The 20,144-nt window shown below is 39.3% G+C and overlaps 1 protein-coding gene and 1 long non-coding RNA gene across 4 annotated transcripts in view; both read left to right on the top strand.

The window, feature by feature from the left end:
- LOC116328910 (protein NLRC3-like) overlaps positions 1-19,822 on the top strand; it is a 34,744-nt gene extending 14,922 nt beyond the window's left edge. Inside the window, exons 10-11 of one of the 3 annotated variants that reach the window (XM_039608578.1) lie at positions 18,745-19,104; positions 19,233-19,822. In XM_039608578.1, coding sequence (XP_039464512.1) covers positions 18,745-19,104; positions 19,233-19,381 — 509 coding nt within the window. In that variant the 3' untranslated portion in view covers positions 19,382-19,822. Of the gene's footprint in view, positions 1-18,744; positions 19,105-19,229 lie in introns of those variants that run through there. The other 2 variants (XM_039608577.1, XM_039608580.1) reach the window with 2 other exon arrangements.
- Positions 2,220-11,738, top strand: LOC120438214. The gene is made up of 3 exons (XR_005611726.1): positions 2,220-2,282; positions 9,423-9,608; positions 11,112-11,738. It is a non-coding gene; the product is annotated as an uncharacterized LOC120438214 (long non-coding RNA).
- Positions 19,823-20,144: the final 322 nt, after the last annotated feature.

The raw sequence follows: 20,144 nt of genomic DNA, 5'->3' as shown, positions 1-20,144 counted from the left end.
TGGATCAGATGAGTCCAGTCATTGCTTTAGTTACTGCAGGTATTCACACAGCACAGGAATGAACTGTAGCCTCAAGTTTTACACACTTTGTATGCTGTGTGTGAAAAAAATAAACAACAATAAACAACTTTTACATGAATATTACAGATTATGTGGGTTTATTAAACAATCTGCTGAAACTAGTTCACTCCTCTCTGTGTTAAACCAACTCTTAACTCTACAGCTGTTAAAACATCACATGGATGAATGTAATCCAACACTGTCATCTGGTGTTAATGAGTTTACAGCAGAGTAACTTTGTGGCTGTAGCTTTATGTTTCGTGATGAGTCTTTCTGATAGTTGTTCCTGTCAGTACTGATGGTTTGTTACCATAAAAAGCTCAGCATATTTCTGCTACAGGGTTTTGTCTCCTGGCTTTATTTCTGAAAACAACTAAAAATATTACAAGCAATCCCAGCAGAGCTGCCAGCACTCCCATTAAACTATAGAAACCAGTCATGCCTCCATTTTCGGCTGTTGTCGGTCTCTCAGGTTGGAGCTGATCAGCTGCTGTAAATGACATGAAAATATTTATCATTGATTGATTGATTGAAGTAAAATGTTAGTTACAGAGTTACTCAGGTCATAATTTTAGGTATAGATCAACATGACTCTGAGCAGGTAAACTACATCAGGGCTACTTCATAGACTGTATATAAAAGATGGAGTCAGTCACCATAACGTCCTACATTGTTTAATGAAGCCATAATTAGTATTGTTTCGTCATGGTCATCTTGATGTTTGCACATGACGAGCACGAGGTGACTCTGAGTGAGAAACTGAGGAAACCTGAATATGAATGAAATGAACCTCTTGTTTTATTCGGTTGGAGTTCAGCAGCAGATCTACTCTGCTGTGTTTAGACAAACAGATAAAAAATTGTGTTTAACTGGTGAAACAGTCTGAGGTTAGAGCAGCCGACTGATAATCTGCAGGTTTCTGGTTTGAGTCCCTGTTCAGATGTTGACATCTTTGAGACCACTGTTCTCATGATCCCAGATATAAATAAACATAAACAACTTGACTATGGATCAAATATTTAACAAAAGGTTTCAGGGCTTTTAGGTGCCTTGAAGATATTTGCACTCTGAGAGAAACAGCTGTTTCTTCCTTTTAGTGATTGCACCTCTGATCACATGAAGAATGTGGGCAGTGGGTCACTGTGGAGGTGGGCTGTAGGCTGTCCACTCAATCACACTTTAGTAATTGGAATTATGTTTTCTGTGCTGCCTTTTATACTAAAGTTCTTCTTTGCTTTTGGTTTGTGTGGACGGAGCCCAAAGCTAGAGCGGAGATATTGACCAAAGTGTTGTATAAAACAAAGCAAAGATGTCCCACATCAATAAATATAACTAAATGGTCAAGAAATAGGACACTGAGGAGTAACTGGTGAGCAGATGTCAGAGAGTTTGAAGGAACATGTGATGTTAGGAGATCAACACATTAAGGGATTTTTAAAAAGAGAAAACATTTTAAAATCAGTCCTAAAAGTCACAGGAAGCCAGTGAATGAAGGCCAGGAAACAGGAAACAGGAGGCTCCAGTTTCTGAGTTCTAGTAGGAAGGCCAGCTGTCAAATTTTAGACCAATTGATGGCATGAAAAGGAAACATGATTCACACCAAAATAAACTGCAGTATAACAGTCAAGTCATAATGTAACAAAAACACATAGAACTCCATAAAATGAGTAAAAGATAAGAAGGGATTGACCTTAGAAAGAAGTATTGGTTAGTAAAAACCCGATTGTATGACAAAATTAATCTTTTTATCCAGTTTTAAGTTAAAGTCCATCATATCATGCTGAGGTTTTTTGACACAAGGAACCAGTGGACACAGGTCCCAGTTTGGAAAACCATTAGAACTACTGGGTTTAAGTATCATGGCCTCAGTTTTGGTCTCATTTCAGTTAAAAGGGGGAAAAAAAAAGAACATGAAGTGATTGGGAGAGTGGTTACCAGTGTTGGGACTAACGCGTTATTAAGTAACGCGTTACAGTAACTACGTTATTATTGTGGTAACAAGCACGGTAACTAGTTATTATGCCAAAACCAGGAACGCGTTACTCGTTACTGGGATTTAGATAGGCTCGTTACTCGTTACTGTGTGGTGGATATCGCGAGCTTCCACAGATTCAATAACATTAGCAAGTGGTGGAGGCCAGCAGGTGGATGAAGGAAAAGGGAGGCAAGAGGAGAGACCCGAAGCGGCCGCCGGTCCGCGTGTCAGGTGAACTGAACTTCAGGTAAGAAGTTATGACCTGCAGTCTATCGGAGTCAGATATAAACCAAGTTTAGGTGGAGTTTATTTTCGGTATGCTGACATTTTCGTACTGCGTGCTAGCTAGCATGACGGAGTTTCTATACAGCTGGGTGGGTGCTCTGCTACTGATGTTGAACTTTATTTTGTTCATACGGTTAATTATTAGAGTTGCCAACCGTCCCGTAAAAACAGAATCGTCTGGTATTCAGAGAAAATATTTCGCGTTTCGCACTGAGGTGAAAAGGAACACAGTTTGTCCCGGACTTCAGCTACAATGAAAAAGACACAAAGCTGAAGCTGCACAGCTGCCTCTTCTTCTCTCATTCTCTCCCGTTTCTACTTCAATCACGAAACTGATCAATGATCAGCTGATCGGCTTTTCTCTCTTGTTTATTTATCGCCCACTTTGCGCCAGAAAGAGGAAACCAGCGGAGGTCGCGCTAAACAACAGCAGCACGTTTAAGCTTGATCAGCTGTTGTTAGAATTTATTTAATATTAATTTCTAGTATCAGCTGATGTTTGCTGGAGCCACAGCTGTAAAGCTGCTGGTCATGATATCAGCTTGGTTATCTGGTGAGAGGGAAACATGCAGATGAAACCAGGAGATGTCCTTACTGAATCATCAGAGCTGAACAGGTGATGGAGAAACAGGTTTACCTTTTAGGTGACATGAATGAGTTGAAGGGAAGTTATGAACTGTTTCTGAGAGACAAATAACACCAGGATCCTTTTCTATGTAGGTGACAGCTGGTAACTGTGCAGGGGCGGATCTAGCAAAGTGTTGCCAGGGGGCCAGGTAGGGCATTAACAGGGAAAGGGGGGCACAAAGAAATACTTTTCTTTATTATTCTCATTTAAAATGTCTCGCTTTTAAAAAAAATAATTATCTGAGTCTTACAACAAACAATTGATAGATTGATACATATATACCATCAGAACAGTGCACATCACTGTCACAACAGTGTTTGTTTTCATTCAAAGGCTTTATGATTTTCCCTATAATGGTGGGCCGGTCTTTAGTCAAAATGCCCGGGACGATTTTTTTGTCCCAGTCCAGCTCTGTATGCAGCTCATCTGCAGTCTGGTGTTACCTACATCTTCCTATTCAGAAGGCAGAATTTCCAAGTTCTGAGTACAATCAAAAGCACCACGACTGCAGTTTTTGTGTTGGATGTAAAAAGCAGGCTAGAATCATGGCGGCGGTCAACGACGGTCCAGGCGTGATTTTCTCTCGTGGAAATGTGCACATTATTTTTCCTTTCTATTGGTAGGTGGCACAGTGCACTTGTGGCAAGTAAGCAAGCTAGAAGACTGGCAATCTTGCTGGGTATTTAGTTACGGAAGCAACACATTAACAAGAGAATTCTGAGTAAAACCAAAGTTACTTTCCCTAGTAACTAGTTACTCTGAAAGTAACGAGTAACTTGAAGTAACTGAGTTACTTTTTTAGAGAAGTAACTAGTAATGTAACTAAGTTACTAATTTAAAGTAACTTACCCAACACTGGTGGTTACTGAGATCACAGATTAATGGAGGTGCTTTTGCAACCACACCCTGCTGTTCACTAAAAAAGAATTGAAGTCTTTTGACATTGACTTCATTGTTCAGACCCAGAAGCGATGGACATCTTTCATAGAGAGTCTATGGTCTGTTTTAACAGCTCAGTGGATCTAACAGTGAACACCATCATAATAAAAGAAACTAGATTAACTTCAGCTAAATCAACATACCAGTGACGTTGAGTCGACAGCTGGCAGAGCCGAAGCCATAATCAGTGTTGACCTCACACAGGTACAGACCCGAGTCATCAGTCCTGAGTCTGGACAGTTGAAGTCTGATTCGTCCTTCTCTGAGGGCGTCTTTGTCACTCTGGACTCGTCCTGAAAACTTTGCATCCTGAGACTCTGACACCTCAACACCTTCATGAACCTGATACACGACTGAGGATTTACGACTGATAAAAAGTTCACAGAGGATGTTGAGAGTTTCTGAGGATCTGTCAGGTTTGGTGGTGAACGTCCACTCCAGTGTGATGTTGTGGTTCTCCTCTGCCTGATAGGAGGTCTGTGTCACATTGACTACAAATGATCCTGTTGAGGAGACAGAGAGGGAAAGAGAGGAGCAGACACACTGAGAACTGGAACAAATCTGTTGTTGAGCTTTATTTGGAGTTCATAAAGTGAAGCTGTAAACTAACCAGAGACACATGAGGTGAGGATGACGAGCAGCAGGATCCTGCAGATCATCTTCTCCCTGTGAGAGGAGACAGAGGTGAAGAGTCATCAACACATGAGGTCAAAGGTCAGTCAGTACAGCTAGAAGAAGGAAAATCTACAGTGTGCTATATATCCTCTACTATAGAGCAGCATGTTGTGATGTGGATGAAGTGTGCAGAGGTTTCTCCAAGCTGACAGCAAAATATAAAGAGTAGGTCATAAGATGTGCCTCTGGGAGTTCTCACATTACAGTGAAATCAGAAATGATGAGAGCCCAAGGAGGACCACTGGAGAGGCAGCCGCGCCACCCTCCTAGAAAAGAGCTGAAGAGAGCCCCTGACAGCGTGGGAGTGGGGGGGCCACCCAGCAGCCATGGTGCAGAATCCACAGGGGGCTGGGGCGACATTCCCGGAGCCGGCCAGATCAGACTGAGTCCCCGGACCCAGAGACCTGAGATCCGGGGACCCTCCACTCTCCGGAAGGGGCCTGGCCATGCCACAGGTGCCAGGCCCCACCGAGCAGCCACTGGGAGTGTGCCAGTACACACCTGAGCACCCAGCCCCGGACACAGAGAACCACCTATGCAATGACGTCAGAGGGCATCAGCCAATGGCAGGGAGTGTGGTGGTGAGGAGATAGGCTCCCACACTTGGGGTTCACAATCGGTTTTTGTTTTTTGCTATAACTGATTTATCTCTCTATAATCTGACTGGCATCTTCACCATCAGCAGACAGAAAAAAAAATCAGGTTTCTGGTGTGCTCTCAGCTTTAAGCTGATCAAACAGCTCTTTAAAAGAAAGTATAAAAAACTTTGTGTTCTGTGTTTTAGAATATATCAAATATTATCCAACACATGTTTGTTGGTAGCTACAGTAGTGTGCAAAAGTCTTGAGCCAGCTCTTACTTCTTTAAATTTATCTTTGACGGAAGCAGAATTTTTTCAATACTTCAGACGCACCTAACTCAAACTTGTCAAGGAACCAGTTTTAAAATCTATCTTTAGGTACTTTGTTTTTAGAACCTTGTCAGCCTGTCTTATTTCTGTAGTTTAATTTGCCAAAAGCTTAAACAGTCTGACAGATATGAGGCGCCAGCAAGAAGATTTCCCAAAGAGCTATTGGCTAGAAAGTTGGTGTGTAGTGTGTCCTTAAAAGAAGAAACTGGATACATGGAGGACAAAAGAAGTACAAGTCCTTAAAAAGAAAATAAATCAGGAAAAATTTATAAAAGCTGACATGGGGTGTGAGAGATATTCATCTGGACTCTGGGATCTTGAGAAAACAAATGGAATTTTTCAGTTTTGAGAATACCGACAAACCTGATTTTAGAGGGTTTACTCGTAAATCCCTCGAGGCAGAAAAAAATATCAGAAATGACATCAGACAGAGACAGCGTCTGTATTTCACTGTAACATCAGCTGGTAAAATAATAACATTATATCTAAGGATAATGAGAGCAGAGATTTCACTTTAAACACTCTCAGAGATGTTTGACATAAAAACAGAGTTGCAGATAAAATACTTACTGCTGCTGTCTGCTCTTCTTTCCACTCACATTCTGCACACACCAACATCCACGCACAGATTTCACTGACTGAGCTGGAGAGAAGAGTGCCGTTAGGTTATATAAGACACACCCAACACTCACCTTCCCAGGTGTTGTTTCGCTATGCTTACCCTGCTGAGGGAACACTTTCGCTGTGTGCTGAATTAAAGTAAAACTGAGTGTGGAAAATCTTCAGTGCAGTCACTTTTGTGCTTTACATGCTGCATCCTCTAGTTCCATATTTTTGAAAGATGTCGTTTTTAAAGTTTGCGTGATGGTGCATAAAAACCACAGTTGCAGCTGATTTGATTTTGGTGGCAATCGGGACAAAATTAGAACAAATGTTGTCGTCAGTGTTGGAGAAGTAAAGGGACAAAGCAGAAAGATGTCCTGGGTATCTTCATAGTACAGATCCCAGGAACATGTGGTGAGACAGGATGGTCCAAGTCAAGGTTTAGTGTCTAAATATGAGTGAAGTGAGGTGGACACAGGCTGTTAGACAGTCTGCAGCTCATCAGTGTTGTTTTGAGTTTTTAACTTTATTGTTCATATTTAATAATCAGTAAAAAACAGTCTGACATATAGATCAAACTGTCAGTGTGACCAAAAGCAGCAGGTCTATAAATGTTAAACTGGACTGTTAGCCTGTTGCTGTGTGGGTGTTAATCATTAAATTATGATTTACACAAAACTACATGAACTACCAGCTTCAACTGATAATTAAAACAAAAAGTTCATTAGGTGTATATGAGGATTTTAATTTTTACTTTTAAGTATTTTTGTTATTTGTTAGTTTTTATAGTTTCTTTTTGTGTCCTCTGTAAATGTGATTCTGGAGTTTTGTATTTTAGGTCATCTGTTGTTGTGGTTCTTTGTAAAGATGTTCTCAGTTCTTGGTTTACTGGTTGTGGGATTGTTTTACATCCTCGCTTTGTTAGCTCAGTCTGCTCTTTCATGTGTTCTTTGTTGTGTTGTACTGTTTACCTGCCTGTATGCTTGACTTCCTTTACTTCCTGGATTTTTGTTAATTTTATAATTTGGACTCTGATTTAGATTTTAGCCAAAGAAATAGCTTTTGTTTTGTTTGGGAACGCCGCAGCTTTGCATCTGGCTCCTAACCTGCTCCCTCCACAGTATGACAGTTTTATAGCTGCAGTGACAGTTTTATAGCTGCAGTGTAACAGACAATAACAGACTGAAAGCCTCGCTGCTTTTAAATGCTTTAAACAGACAAAAGTGTCAAATAAGTTGCACAAATAAAGAGCAGAAGTGGACACAATGATACAGTAAAATATAAAATTCATATTCCTGTTGTCTCCTCTTGTTTCAGCTGGTAAATGTTTATTCTTTTCAAACATTCACTGCATCCTTGTTGTCCATGACTCCGTCCTACAGCTGATGGAAACACCACTCTCTTGTTTCAAGTTTAAATGTTGGGGGCGATCAGGTAACCAGCACAATAAAGTCCAGTGTTCCCACTTTTACTTTGTTCAGATTTCCCTGCTCTGACTTGCCCTCGGGATGTCTAGGGGAAAGAATCATTTTGCATCAGCGGCCATTCCTAGTGGATTTTCCCAAAGGAACAGTTTCATAGGACTGAGATGATTATTTGTCTCAGTACTTTGATGCTATGTTGGTAAGATTAATTAGCACTAATTACATCCAGCTGTATTAGGACTTAAGTTAAACGATGTTTCTATTGCTTTTACTATTAGCAAACTTTGTGATGTGATATGAACCAAATTGTTGGTTGACAGTGACCCCTTGTGGATATTTTGAGATATTATTTGTGTCAAGTTATTGTGATTGTTTTCCTATGAGTCTAATTATTAGAGATTGGCCTGTTTCTGTTTTCAGAAAACCATACTCATAGTCACATTTATACTGTAAAACAACAAGTTTATGGATGGCTGCACCGAATTTAGATTAACCCTGGCAGGCACTTTGATTTAAACAGTTGTTCTGTGGGACTTTATAAAAAGCCATCAAACCAGTTCCTGGACTGCTGCCATCTTTCTGACAGAAGACTTTGTCCAGACCTGTGACCCCAACATCCCAACATATCTTCTACAACTTCTCTTTTGTTATTGTCATGTTTGTGTTTTCTGCACAGACTAAAAGTCAAATGTTTGCAGCCACAGCAGCAAAACTGTTTCTGATCACCTGAGAAACAAAATATAGATTTCATGTATAAATCAGATTGTTTTTATTGATTATGACTTGAAAAAGAAAATTTGTAAAGATCTGATAACAGCCTTGGTGAGCTGCAGTTTAGTTTGTACCAGTGTCAGAGTCTCCATCAGTTATTCAGTTTTAGAGGGTACATTTGGATCGATTCAAACTACTAAAGGTCTGTGGATCTAGAAGCTGTTTAAAGAGCAGAATTTGTGTTTAACTCAACTTTGAACTTTAAATTCTCAGAAATGAAACTGAGGACATGAAGCTGAGGTGAACCGTTTGATTCATTCTGACTAATTTCAACAAATCACCATTAATCGCACTCAGTGCTGGACTGTTCAGTGAGCTCAGGAACATTACCTGATGTCCTGGTCATTGAATTTGATCAGAGATGTTAAAGCAAACAGGTGTGATCAGGTGCAGCTGTCAGGATATCTGGAGTCTGAATCATTGACAGTTATTTCTCACATTTCCTTCCTTAAATTAGGAGTCATTGTCTTCAGCAGTGATTGTGGACTCATTTTTAGACAAACTGATGTTCACCATGAAAAAAGTGACGTCTATAAACATCTGGAACTACCAAATCATATCATTAAATGTTCTTATGAATAATTATTTGGGGGAATATTATTGTGTCGTTGACTTTTGACTTCACAAAAGTCACAGTTCCTCCCAAATCCACAGGGCTGCATCTCTTTCTGAACTATTTAAATAACCAGCTCATCAAATTTACCAGCACTGCCTGTATACTAGAGACTGACAGGCCTGTAGTGACAAATGGAGATAAGTTAGTATTTTCAAACAACATGAACACTTGAAAAAAAATTCCAAGCACAGTTATGAACACAGATTTCCTTCACCTCTCTTCACGCAGATTTGGAAACGTCTTCCAAAAAAACAAAAAACAAATCAAAACTGAAAACACAGGAATCTCTCACCGACTACTTCTGGTTTTCTGTATTTGTGCTTCTGCATTTTATGAAGCAAAAACGTGTTTTCTTATAGCAAACACACAGTAGATTTGTTAAATGCAGCTCAACATAACTTCAGAGTGAATACTGTGAGGACTCCTGAATCTCTTTCTCACACAGGAACAGTTTCAGGCGGCACTTTAATAAAGATTTAAGTCGACATGGTCGTTACCTTTGCATAATGTCTGTTTTCTTGTTCTCTGCTCTACAGCAGGTTTGATGTGACTCAGAGGATCAGTTTGATCAGCAGGTGTTTGATCTTTTTCCGCCCAGTGGAAGCTTTTAATATCTAAAGAGGTGAAGTTGGAAGAGGCGATTCATTCTGATAAATGGCTTGAAATGGTGCCGGATCATGGCCATCTATGGACCCGGTGTTAAGTGGCACAGTGGTTCAGAGGTAAGTACTGTATCCTGATTTTATACAGCTCAACAAAAAAAAAGAAGAAAGAAAATACAGGAACTGTGAGGGTGACGAGTAGAGACAGAAATACATTGTTCAGAAGGTTGACAGTCCAATATTTTATTTTTTCCTTTACAACTGTGATATAATGTGTCGACATATACAGTGGAGCCAAGGAAAAAAAAATCTTACAAGATGACAAAGAAAAAATAACACATCTCCAGCTTACAGATAATCCTGAACTAAACAGAAACATCTCTGTGAGATGTTCCCACTATTGCTCAAAGTGAGAATAGGGAACAAAGCAGTGTAAACACGTAAGAACAGAAGGGAACTACAGCAATATCTATTTGACTCTGAGCTGCTCTCCATTTTAAGTAATGCTCTCTGCTTGGTCCATCTTCCAATTTTTCTGGGATCTCCAGAAAAATAGAACATTGTGTTCTGGTTGTATTTGTGTTGTTAGTTGTGTTACTGACTCACAGTGTTCCCTGCAGAGCTCACAGACAGAGGAGAGGTTTTCACAGAGTAAACACAGAAGTGTATTCACAAACAAAGAAACATTTCTTGTCATTTCTCCAGACTTAAAGAAAATGTTTGATTCCAGATGAATCGACTCCCGTGTTTCCTGCTCATCTTTTGTTTTCTTGTGTTTCTGATCAGAATATAAGATCATGTGCTGTAACACAGCAGGAAAAAGTGAGCTTATAGCGCCACCATCTGGACAGACAGGCTCATTTCAGCTCTAACTGTAGCTGAGTGTTGATGTGCAAACTGCAGCATTTCTGTGAGATTCTTTGAATGTTACTTTGTACATTTGGTGAAGCTGTTGCTGCTGTGATGCTCCTCCACTCATAAGTCTGTATATTACTGTGATTTTTACACTGTTTGTACCTGTTCTGTTTATTTCCTGTGTTTAACTCTGAATCTGTTCTGACGTCAGCTAATCAGTGGAAAACAGATGTGACCACAGAGCTCATATAAGATGCTAAAATTCAACAGAAACATTCATGTCACTGTTTTACATCTCAGATAAGTAGACTAGGAAATAGATGAGTCAGTAAAAATATAATATACAAATAAAAGGTTCAGTTCTCTTAAAATGAAAATGAACTGGAAGTGATTTTCAAAACTGATAAAGAGGTGCTGCCATGTTTAGTAACATTAACTAACATTACCTGTCATAATGCTTTTAACCAGCTGTTGTTGTTGACTCGATGTCAGCTGTCTGGAGACACCAGGGTCACATGTTTAATCCGCTTATTGCCACAATAAGTAATAGTGATAATACTGAAATCTTTGTTAGAGAACTTACACTCACACATTTCTGATCATGAACAACTATCAGTAAATAAACATGTCCAGTATTAATTGGTGTTATTGAAGCTCCTCTCAGCTACAGTCTGAGCCAAAGTGTAGATTCGTACAGCAGAGTTCTTGAACTGGTTGAATCTCATGTTTGTTCCTGATGCTTCACTTTTGTTCCTGTTTTAAATCCAGGCTGAACTTTGAACGACATGATGACACAGCTCTGAGACCTGCTGCCTGCAGGACACAAATCATCTGTGGAGATTCTGAGGTCAGCGAAATAAAAATGGAGAGTGGGTGATGTTCCTGAATAAAGATAAAACATCCACACTTTCATATGTATTATAGAAGAGGATGATCACAGCAGCAACAGCTTCACCAAATGCAGAAAATTACAGTATTTATTGGAACTTCAATAGACATGAATACATTTTTTCCTTGTTCCTTTGAGGCATCAGTGCTGAACTGCTCACAACATGCTGCTCTTTTTCCCTGTTACTGATGTGTAATGTAGCTGTTTGTAGGTAACTGTTGAAAACCTCAGATCACATTTAAATCACTTCAAATTTATACTGACATGTTTTAAATTTGTTCATGAATGCCTCGTCAAAGGGGTCAAAGGTCATCAGCCAGGCTGGTCAGACACAGATGGAGACTGTTTGCATTTAACATCTGAGGCCATCCTTGAGCAGAGATCCAGGTCACAATCAAACTCCATAACATGTGACTCACAGACAAGAAATCACCAAATCACCATGACGACAAGTGGCCGATCTGTGCTTTTCAACATCTGAGCATGAAGTAAAAATATTCTGATCATTTCCAGCTCTGTGTTTTTATTCTGTGAGTCTATAAGAGGAACTCTGAATGATTCACATGCTTCTTTATATTTATCTGTGTCTTTGTGAGGAAATGTGTCACGATGAGTCGTGTGGCTGTCAGTGGCTGGACCCACGTGCAGGACTCGGAGACAAAACATTAACTTAAACGGCAGCTTTATTTGCTGGTGAGACACACTTGCTGATACATAAACAACAACTTAAACTAACTAGACTGGAGATGCTGAAGGTAGACGACAATGAAAACACACACAACAAACGTGGAGGACGCAACAACTGGCAGGGAAAAACACAGGGCTTAAATACATACTGAGGTAATTAGGGAATGAGAAACAGGAGGAGAGCACGGCTGGGACTCATCAGACATGACAAGACAAGGGGAGGCAAAACTCAACACACTGACATAGTACACAGACTTTCAAAGTAAAACAGGAACTGAACAGAAGTAACACAGAACCACAACCTAAGAACTAGAACACAAGAAATGCCAAGGAACTAGGGAGCTAGGAATACTAGCGACAGAAATCAAAACACATCATGAAATCAAGGAAAACTAATACAAACAGAAAAACACTGAGTCCACAGACTCAGGACCGTAACAAAATGAAAAAATACACAGCATGAATGGAGGAAGTGAGCTGAGGAGCAGAGATGTAAAAATGTTTGGAGATCACGTTTGACTTCTGACTAAAGAGGAAGTCATGTGGAAGAAAATCCTGTGATGTGTTATCAAAGTATGACAAGCATGTGTGTCATACAGGTCCAGCTGACCCAACAACCACACAACCATGTGTGGGGTAAAATGTTAACACCATGTGGAAATCATCAAAAGTCATTTTAGAAGCTTTTTTATTCTACAACATTATTTACATGATCACTGATTATTTCAGCTGGTGTTGAATTGAATTAACTTCAATTCAACACCAGAAAATTTCACATTTTATTTCATAAATTATTTTCCGCCACTAGTTAAAGGAAGAGAGTCGTGTAGTCTGTAGTTTGAGGGTAACTTGCTTTTTGATTTTGCTCTTTTATTTCCTTCCTACAATAAACCAAATGAAAGCAGCCAGCATGGCAAACAGAGGAGCTGTTAGTGCTGTTAGACCCTGTATAGTGCTCAGCATGTTCTGTCCCCAACTCTTTACTTCTCCACTCAAAGTTGATCTCTGAGGTCGGAGCTGATCAGCAGCTGTTAAAGACCAGAATGAAAAAAGTCAGCCATCTGGACTTTAATAATATTAAATGTTACAGTTATAAATGAATCTTACAGTTAAAACTTCATAAAGTCTGTTGTTAAACAGCTCAGTCAGTACAGTAGTGATAAAGATGTTTACAAAAAATTACTATTAATTTTTACTTAATCATCTCACCAGTGACGTTGAGTCGACATCTTCCAACACTGAAGCCATAATCAGTGTTCACCTCACACACGTACAGACCCAAGTCATCAGTCCTGAGTCTGGACAGTTGAAGTCTGATTCGTCCTTCTCTGAGGGCGTCTTTGTCACTCTGGACTCGTCCTGAAAACTTTGCATCCTGAGACTCTGACACCTCAACACCTTCATGAACATGATACAGGACTGAGGATTTATCACTGATAAAGAGTTCACAGAGGATGTTGAGAGTTTTGGTGGATCTGTCAGGTTTGGTGGTGAACGTCCACTCCAGTGTGATGTTGTGGTTCTCCTCTGCCTGATAGCAGGTCTGTGTCACATTGACTACAAATGATCCTGTTGAGGAGACAGAGAGGGAAAGAGAGGAGCAGACACACTGAGAACTGGAACAAATCTGTTGTTGAGCTTTATTTGGAGTTCATAAAGTGAAGCTGTAAACTAACCAGAGACACATGAGGTGAGGATGATGAGCAGCAGGATCCTGCAGATCATCTTCTCCCTGTGAGAGGAGACAGAGGTGAAGAGTCATCAACACATGAGGTCAAAGGTCAGTCAGTACAGCTAGAAGAAGGAAAATCTGTTAAATTAGATTTAAATGAATTTTGAAACAGTTTTGTAGTTACAGAGGTTTTTTTTATTTTCTAGAAAACAAGATTTGTTTCACGTGAATGTTTAGAAAATAATCAAGGAAAATATCATCAAATTAAGGCAGCAACATTTTCAATATAGTTTCAAAGATAAAAGAGACATTATGAAAATTTGACCTTGAACAAGAGGTCAGAGGTCCAAAGTAACATGATATTTAGAATATATATATAGATATTTGCTGTCTGTACAAACAACGTAAGTAAGAAACAGTTTTACATACACACACAAGGTTAGAGACCGGCTATAACGACTTGAAAGTGGTTGAGTGACGTAAACTTTCCTGCACGTTGGTGAATGTTTATGGTCTGATAGTACCAAATGTGCCCAAATGTATGAAGATAATAAATTCAGATGTGTGCCACCCCCCTGAATCCTGCTCTATGATAATATTTTAATTCAAAAAGAAAAAAACAGTTCTGAGTGAAAAGTCAGATTTTTTCCACTTGAACTTTTCAGTTGAAGAAAATTTCTCAGATGTTCATAGATAGAAACAGAGACACTGACACAAAGTTTCTCATGACGGTAAAACTTAAACTTTTCTTCTTTTTGAACTCAGTCTGAGTAAATGTGCCAGAGACAGTTTGAGTTTGCTTACAAACACAGAGCATCAGGAAGGACATAAACAGAGGTAAAGATGAAATACTTACTGTTGTTGGTTCCTTCTCTTTAGGATGATGTTCGGTGGGGCTGCTTTCCTTATAGTGTGAACACAAACCTCAGATACGATGAAGAAATGTCAGTGGGTTTAACTCAGTGTGCTGCATCTCTGACGTTTCATGCTTTTCTTCCTCTTTCAAGATGTGTTTAATAGCTCAGCTGTTATATAATCTCACAACTCTACAGTTAACAGTGTAAAGTGTAACGGTTTTCAGCGTTATTTTGTTATCGTTTTTATCATTAACTGGGTCTTTTCACCTGTGTTATGAATAAATCTTCTTTTTTTCGGTACCGGTACTAGTTTTATTTTGTTGTATTTATCCGCGACACCTTAAAGGCCGGTCCGTGAAAATATTGTCGGGCATAAACCGGTCCGTGGCACAAAAAAGGTTGGGGACCGCTGATTTACAGATGAAACTTTACTGACTTTCAAAGTTCTGTTATTGAAATCTGAAATCTGTTATTGAAACAGATACTGTTCTACAGGAAGTTTCAAAATCTGCTGTGATGCAAAAGGACTGAAGAAATAATCATCCTTCCCTCTTTGTATAACCAGCTTTGAACTGTTTTTGTCTGCTGAGCTGATCGTGAATGATCGACTCTTCCAAACTATTTTATTATTAAAACAAAACAAAACTGCCGATGTCACGTCAAAGGAGAGAGAGAGACCTGATGAAACAGCTGGCTGAAGAAAACAAACCACCAACTAAAGAAGAGGAGACAGCAGCAGCATGTATGTGCTCTGTCTTATATTTGACTCTATTTCTACTTCCTGCTGCTTTATTTATGTCTTCTTTATTTTCATGTCGCGTTTGTTAAAAACATCTTTGATAAAAGCAGGTCCATCCACATCTGTTTTTATAATCACAATACTTTATTAATACCTGAGGAATTTTAATATAGCTTTGATCTCTGTTTGTCTCCTGATGTCTCTTTTGTTTAATCTACCCTCAGGTTTTCTCTTCTCGTTGCACGTCCTCTTGTGTCTAGTTCCCTGTGGTAGGATCTGTCTTTGACCTCAGTCTTGTCTTCGTGTTAATTAGTCCGTATCCTCGGTCATGTTGTTTTTTCGCCTGTTTCCCTTTCAGGTCTGTGTTTCTCTCGCTCCTTCTGTTCTCTGTATTTAGTTCATCTGTGTCTCTGTGTGCGTTTTTGTGTACTTCCTGTTTTACTTTGACAGTCACTTGTCTTGTGTTTTGTTTGCTTGTCTCATTAGCAGTGATGGGAATATCGGCGTTACAAGTAACGGCGTTACTAACGGCGTTACTTTTTTCAGTAACCAGTAATCTAACTAATTACTATTCCTATCGTTACAACGCCATTACAGTTACTAACAAGGAAACGCGGTCCGTTACTATTTTTCAACAAACAGACGGTTGAAGCTGTGTTCAGCTCACCGCATCTTATATCAGCTGCAGGAAGTAGCTGTAAGTAATCTGGACGCTACAGTTTTAAGCAGCTGCGCGCTCCCGCGGACGACAATCACGATCACTTTTTGTCACAACACCTGGAGCTCAGGGGGCAAAACAATCGAGTGCTGCTGTTTGACTGAGGAAGAATAAAGTAGTCGTGGTAAGCCAATCACATGACCACTTAAAGACAAAGCAACAAGGTGATATATACCAGTTTATAAACTGTGTTGATAGGCCACGTAAAACCAGAGTCATGATAAACAATATATACGCTGCGTTTTTTCCTCAATAGTTTCGCCACGTTAGCGCTAGCAAGCACTCTCTGCTTATGAGCAAAAAAACAAAATAAAACAGGGAAAGTTTTAGGAGTGACGTCGAGAGAGAGAGAGAGCAGAAAAGGAGAGAGAGTTTTGAGATGTGAGATTTGTGACGTTTAGCGTGTTTGGAGTGTGTAGTTAATGTGTTGTCTTGTGTAGTTAGTGTGTAGTGTTGTGGATAGTTTTGTGTTGTGTGTCAGAACAATGAGGCGACTGCTGTCTCCAGGTAGAAACAGCAGTGATACACCTGCTGCTGTCAGACCTGCAGGTATCAGGCTGTGATGTTCTCCTTTATAGTGAACAGAAATTATGTTTTTGGAGTGGCACAAATAATTTGTGGCATCTTATTGAAGAACAGCTGATTGTTCTGTAAATAGTTTGAAATGGTTATTTAAAAAAAGGGTAAAAGGTAAATGGATGCAAATAACTTTGTTGTTTGCAAAACTTGTGCATAGGATTTTAAAATTGACAATTAATATTTGCATTTGAAGTTATGAAATATGATTCATTAAACATGTTTATGGTTGTTACAGTAAAAATAAAACTTTTTCTACTCTGATTTTATGTTGTTTGTCTGCCTCACCTCTGTCAGTGCGCCCCAGGGTGGCTGTGGCTACAATGTAGCTTGCCATCACCAGTGTGTGAATGTGTGTGTGAATGGGTGGATGACTGAACGTGTAAAGCGCTTTGGGGTCCTTAGGGACTAAGTAAAGGGCTATACAAATACAGGCCATTTACCATTTACCATTTAGATCAATTGTGTTAATACAGTATGTCAAAATGAAAACATGACTGTAAATTTAGACACGTGAGGTTGCGCTAAAAAGAATGATACCAAACAAGGCAAAGTAAACAGTTTTTAAAGGTGAAATGTGGAGGGAAAATCAAAAGTAGTAAAAAAATGGCCAATTATACCCTGGACCCCAGAGGGTTAAACGTTTTTTTTAAAGTAACGCAATAGTTACTTTTCAAGTAATTAATTACTTTTAGAATACTGTAACTCAGTTACTAACTCAGTTACTTTTTTGAAGAAGTAACTAGTAACTATAATTGAATTACTTTTTCAAAGTAACTTTCCCAAAACTGCTCATTAGTTAGATCATGTTCTGCTGTGTTCCCACCTGAGGTCTGTTCCCTCGTTTGCTCTTGTGTGTATTTAATGTCTGCATCTCCCTCACTTCTGTGTGTTCTTCCAGTCTGTTTAGTTTCTGGTGAATTCCCAGTTTTACTTTGTAAACTTTAATTCCAGCAATAAAACTACATTTGGAGTTTAGTTTTAGTCTCCTTGAGTTCTGCATTTTGGGTCCATTCACACAGCTGTTATGACATAAGAACAGTAACAGACTGAACTAAATTAAATAACACAATATGTTACAAAGTTTAAAAAATATAAGAAATAGCTCAGTTTAAATACCCAGAAGATGAAATATTAATGACTGACATTTTACTCTAAACTTTAAAACAAAGTTTTTCAACAAACTTTAAAACAAAGTTTTAAAGTTTGTTGTTTTAAAGTTTAAAACAAAGTTTTAAAGTTTCTTGAAAAATTAGGGGTAATGTTAAGTTTTTACTGATTTACACATTTGAGGTGACCTTGACCTGATTTTCACCAAAAATAAATCAGCTGAGCTGTTCTTGGTTTCTGCCCTCACACAACATTCGAAAATGATACCTGTGGACACTAGACTACGAACAAACAGACTGGGAGACAAATGTAAATTTTAGAACATAAAAATTCAGACTTTTTGATAAATAATGTAAAAATTGTGTTACATCCTCAGCATGTAGGTCAGGTATGAGGTCACCTTTTTGGTAAGGACACCAGTTAATGGCACTTTTTCAGTCTTTTTCTGTTTTACTGTCAGTGATCTGTCAGAGACAGACTGAAGATTTACATTTACTAAAAAGTATTTAGTTTTTCAGCTGCAGAGACGTGAAAATTATATGAGAGTGAAATTTAAAAAAAGAACCAAAACACAGACTTCATACTTCACTGGACTAACGCTCTTTACATGAACATTAACACATGTTCCATTTTGTCAGAGAAGATCAGTAAAAAAATGTTTAAGTATTTATAATTTCCTTATCAGTTGACACATGGCGCCACCTTGTGTCAAATAAAAAACATTTCAACTTGTCTGAAAATGTGAAAAATGTGAAATATCTGAAATATTTTCAGAGTAAATCAAAGTGCAGGTTTTTCTTCTGGTTGCTTCCATTGCAGTGTTTGTATTCCATGTAGTTTTGGTCAGTCAGTGTAATAATGGATCATGAACAGGATCAGATGTTGTGATGAGTGAATGAAGTCAGACTGTAGATTTTCCTTCTTCTAGCTGTACTGACTGACCTTTGACCTCATGTGATGATGACTCTTCACCTCTGTCTCCTCTCACAGGGAGAAGATGATCTGCAGGATCCTGCTGCTCATCATCCTCACCTCATGTGTCTCTGGTTAGTTTACAGCTTCACTTTATGAACTCCAAATAAAGCTCAACAACAGATTTGTTCCAGTTCTCAGTGTGTCTGCTCCTCTCTTTCCCTCTCTGTCTCCTCAACAGGATCATTTGTAGTCAATGTGACACAGACCTGCTATCAGGCAGAGGAGAACCACAACATCACACTGGAGTGGACGTTCACCACCAAACCTGACAGATCCTCCAAAACTCTCAACATCCTCTGTGAACTCTTTATCAGTGATAACGTCTCAGTCCTGTATCATGTTCATGAAGGTGTTGAGGTGTCAGAGTCTCAGGATGAAAAGTTTTCAGGACGAGTCCAGAGTGACAAAGACGCCCTCAGAGAAGGACGAATCAGACTTCAACTGTCCAGACTCAGGACTGATGACTCGGGTCTGTACCTGTGTGAGGTCAACACTGATTATGGCTTCAGTGTTGGAAGATGTCGACTCAACGTCACTGGTAAGATGAGTGAAACTTTAAAACGTGAGAATCGGTCATATCTTAGTTGAACTTTAGGATAATAAACTTTGGTGAATAGATTTTATGAACTTTCAGGATAAAATAATATTTTCTGTCCTTTCCAGCAGCTGCTGCTGAGACCAAACATCAAACTCCAACTATGAACCCACAGACAGAGAGTCGAGGAAGGATCTGTTGTGTGTTTTTGGGTGGCATGTACACCTATGTACCTATATATCTATCTGCACTGAAGATATATGCTGTAACCTTCATGTAGACTCTTAAGCACAAGCCGTTTTGCCTTCACCAGGGTTTATTAAGGTGGTACAGTAACAGGGCAGTTAATGTAAGGGGAGAGTTCTCCTGAATAACTCACTTTCCAACTCCGATAACTAACTCCCCCCCAATACACACTCAATGTCTTTCACGCAGCACAACCAAAACTTGTCTCTTAAAAAACAGTAACAGAGATGCTGGAGAACAAGTGGGAAATTACCCAGCAACAGGGGGCGGGGTTACTGGCCCCTATAAAGAGGGGTCAGAGGAGACCGGGGCTCTTCTCTTTCTATCTGTCTCTGAGTGGCTCTGCTGTCTGTGCTTATGGCTCTACACCTCGGGGTTTGCTTTGCTTGCTTTGTTATGTGTTGTCTTGCTGGTATGTATATGTACTTTCTTGTTTTTCATATGATTCAGTGCATTAAACTCAGTTCCAAGAATTCTAGTCTGTTCCTGAGGATCTTTTTGAGCAAACTGATTTTAATTTTATCTAAAAAAAAACAAACAAAAAAACTTGATCTCCACGTCATTGGTGGGACAAGGTTATTATGTTGGCTTCAAAATTTGGCACTTCTTATTTATCCAGGACACAAATATGTGTGAGAGCAGGTGTGAAAACAAGAGCGTTGTAAAGTTTGCTGATGACTGTTACTGTGAGTCAGCTCCAGGATAATAACAGCAGCCATGTCCCAGTCATTGATGATGCTGTTAGACGCTGTGATGAGTCCTGTCTTCATAAAACACACACTGATTTTAGGATACGT

Source organism: Oreochromis aureus, linkage group 3 (genome assembly GCF_013358895.1).
Source record: "Oreochromis aureus strain Israel breed Guangdong linkage group 3, ZZ_aureus, whole genome shotgun sequence".
Lineage (NCBI taxonomy): Eukaryota > Metazoa > Chordata > Actinopteri > Cichliformes > Cichlidae > Oreochromis > Oreochromis aureus.
Note: the sequence above shows the minus strand (reverse complement) of the source record. Positions and strands in the feature narration are given on the sequence as shown.